This window comes from Chlorocebus sabaeus, chromosome 1 (genome assembly GCF_047675955.1).
Source record: "Chlorocebus sabaeus isolate Y175 chromosome 1, mChlSab1.0.hap1, whole genome shotgun sequence".
Taxonomy (NCBI): domain Eukaryota; kingdom Metazoa; phylum Chordata; class Mammalia; order Primates; family Cercopithecidae; genus Chlorocebus; species Chlorocebus sabaeus.
The window spans coordinates 59,091,920-59,093,955 of NC_132904.1; the positions used below are offsets into that span (position 1 = coordinate 59,091,920).

At 38.7% G+C, this 2,036-nt stretch overlaps 1 protein-coding gene across 1 annotated transcript; it reads left to right on the plus strand.

Annotated features, from left to right (window-relative positions):
• Positions 1-563: 563 nt before the first annotated feature.
• On the plus strand, positions 564-1,502 carry LOC103241694 (olfactory receptor 52E4-like). Its single transcript, XM_008009156.3, is given in 1 exon segment — positions 564-1,502. A coding segment is annotated over 1 exon segment (939 nt).
• The last annotated feature ends 534 nt before the right edge of the window (positions 1,503-2,036 follow it).

Here is a 2,036-nt window from a genome sequence, read left to right on the forward strand (position 1 = left end):
ATTTACAATTTCATTTAATCTATTATGATAACATCTCATACAACCTCTGGAAAATTTCACTATGTACTTATGAGAGAATGAGAGTGAGAATGGCTAAAAATTTTCTATCATAAATATAGTTTTGAGCTTTTGAGCTTCTGGAAAGGTACTTAGAAAACCCCAAAGATCTCAAGACCACACTTTGAAGAACACATGGGATGGTGATTTCCCAAAAAGTAAAGAAGGGTTACTTAGGGAAGTAATGGAAGGGAATGCCTTAATATAAATATGCATTGCATTATGAAGTTTTTCCAGTTCTTTCAAATATCTCAAAGATTACAAAACATAAAGCCATGAGCAATATTGCCTATGATGGATCTCAGAACAATAATCTGTGTTGAGAGGCTTCCTCCATTACCCTCTGGAAAGAAGTGAATCTCAAGTGTTTGTAAATTAACCACCTATACCATTACCTCTAGCACACTGATAAGAGTTTTTCTGTTGCTTCAGGAACTTGACAAGGGAGGACCTTAAAGAAATTGAGATCCTTCTTACTTAGGAATTCAGTGACACTTGCTGGGAGAATGCCTTCTATCAATGACACCCACTTCTATCCCCGCTTCTTTCTCCTGCTAGGAATACCAGGACTGGAAACTTTACGTATGTGGATTGCTTTCCCATTCTGTATTGTGTACCTGATTGCCATTGTGGGGAATATGACCATTCTCTTTGTGATCAAAACCGAACACAGTCTACATCAGCCCATGTTCTACTTCCTGGCCATGTTGTCTATGACTGATCTGGGTCTGTCCACATCCACTACCCCCAAAATGCTAGGAATCTTCTGGTTCAACCTCCAAGAGATCAGCTTTGGGAGCTGCCTTCTTCAGATGTTCTCTATTCACATGTTTACAGGCATGGAGACTGTTCTGTTGGTGGTCATGGCTTACAACCGCTTTGTTGCCATTTGCAACCCTCTCCAGTACACCATGATCCTCACTAATAAAACCATCAGTATTCTAGCTTCTGTGGTTGTTGGAAGAAATTTTGTTCTTGTAACCCCATTTGTGTTTCTCATTCTGCTTCTGCCATTCTGTGGGCATAACATCATACCTCACACATACTGTGAGCACATGGGTCTGGCCCGGTTGGCCTGTGGACCTATCAAGATCAACATAATCTATGGGCTCATGGTGATTTCTTATATTATTGTGGATGGGATCCTAATTTCTTCTTCCTATGTGCTTATCCTTTAAGCTGTTTTTCGCCTTCCCTCTCAAGATGCCCGACTAAAGGCCTTCCATACCTGTGGTTCTCATATCTGTGTTATGCTGTGCTTTTACATAACAGCATTTTTTTCTTTTATGACACATCATTTTGGCCAAAACATTCCCCGCTATACCCATATTCTTTTGGCTAACCTGTATGTGGTTGTCCCACCTGCCCTTAACCCTGTCATTTATGGAGTCAGGACCAAGCAGATCCGAGAGCAAGTTGTGAAAATATTTGTACAGAAAGAATAATTATGCAATAAAGTTTGGATAAGTATATCTATATACTACCCAAATTATGATCATCTGAGCTTCCTTTTTAATCTTCTGTAACTGTTGGTCATGCTTGTCAGATTTTTTCATTTTGACTGGAAGTGCTTTAGTGTTGACAGATAATACAAACTTAAACTTTGCTGCCTGTTTCCCCCACTTCTCTCCAGGTACCTGGAAAAAGGCTAATTAATGGAGATGTTAACTATGCTGAAGGTTGAGGTGGCTTTGGAGTAAAACTGCTTGTAAACAAGGGTGATAGATAGCTCCATTTTTTCCATATGTCTTCTCTCTAGGTAAATTTAGATTCTGAAGGACACTGATCAAATAAATATCATTTTATAGATGAACAAAATAAACTGTAATCCAGCAGTAGTGCCTGTTACATATTTTTCTATTCTTTACAGAATCCAAAATTTTGTCTTCTCCAAAATTTTTGACTCCCATGTTTATTTCAATGCTCTCTCAGTCTTGCTGTTACTACCATTTTTGCTCCTTTTCTTCTTTCACATTCCT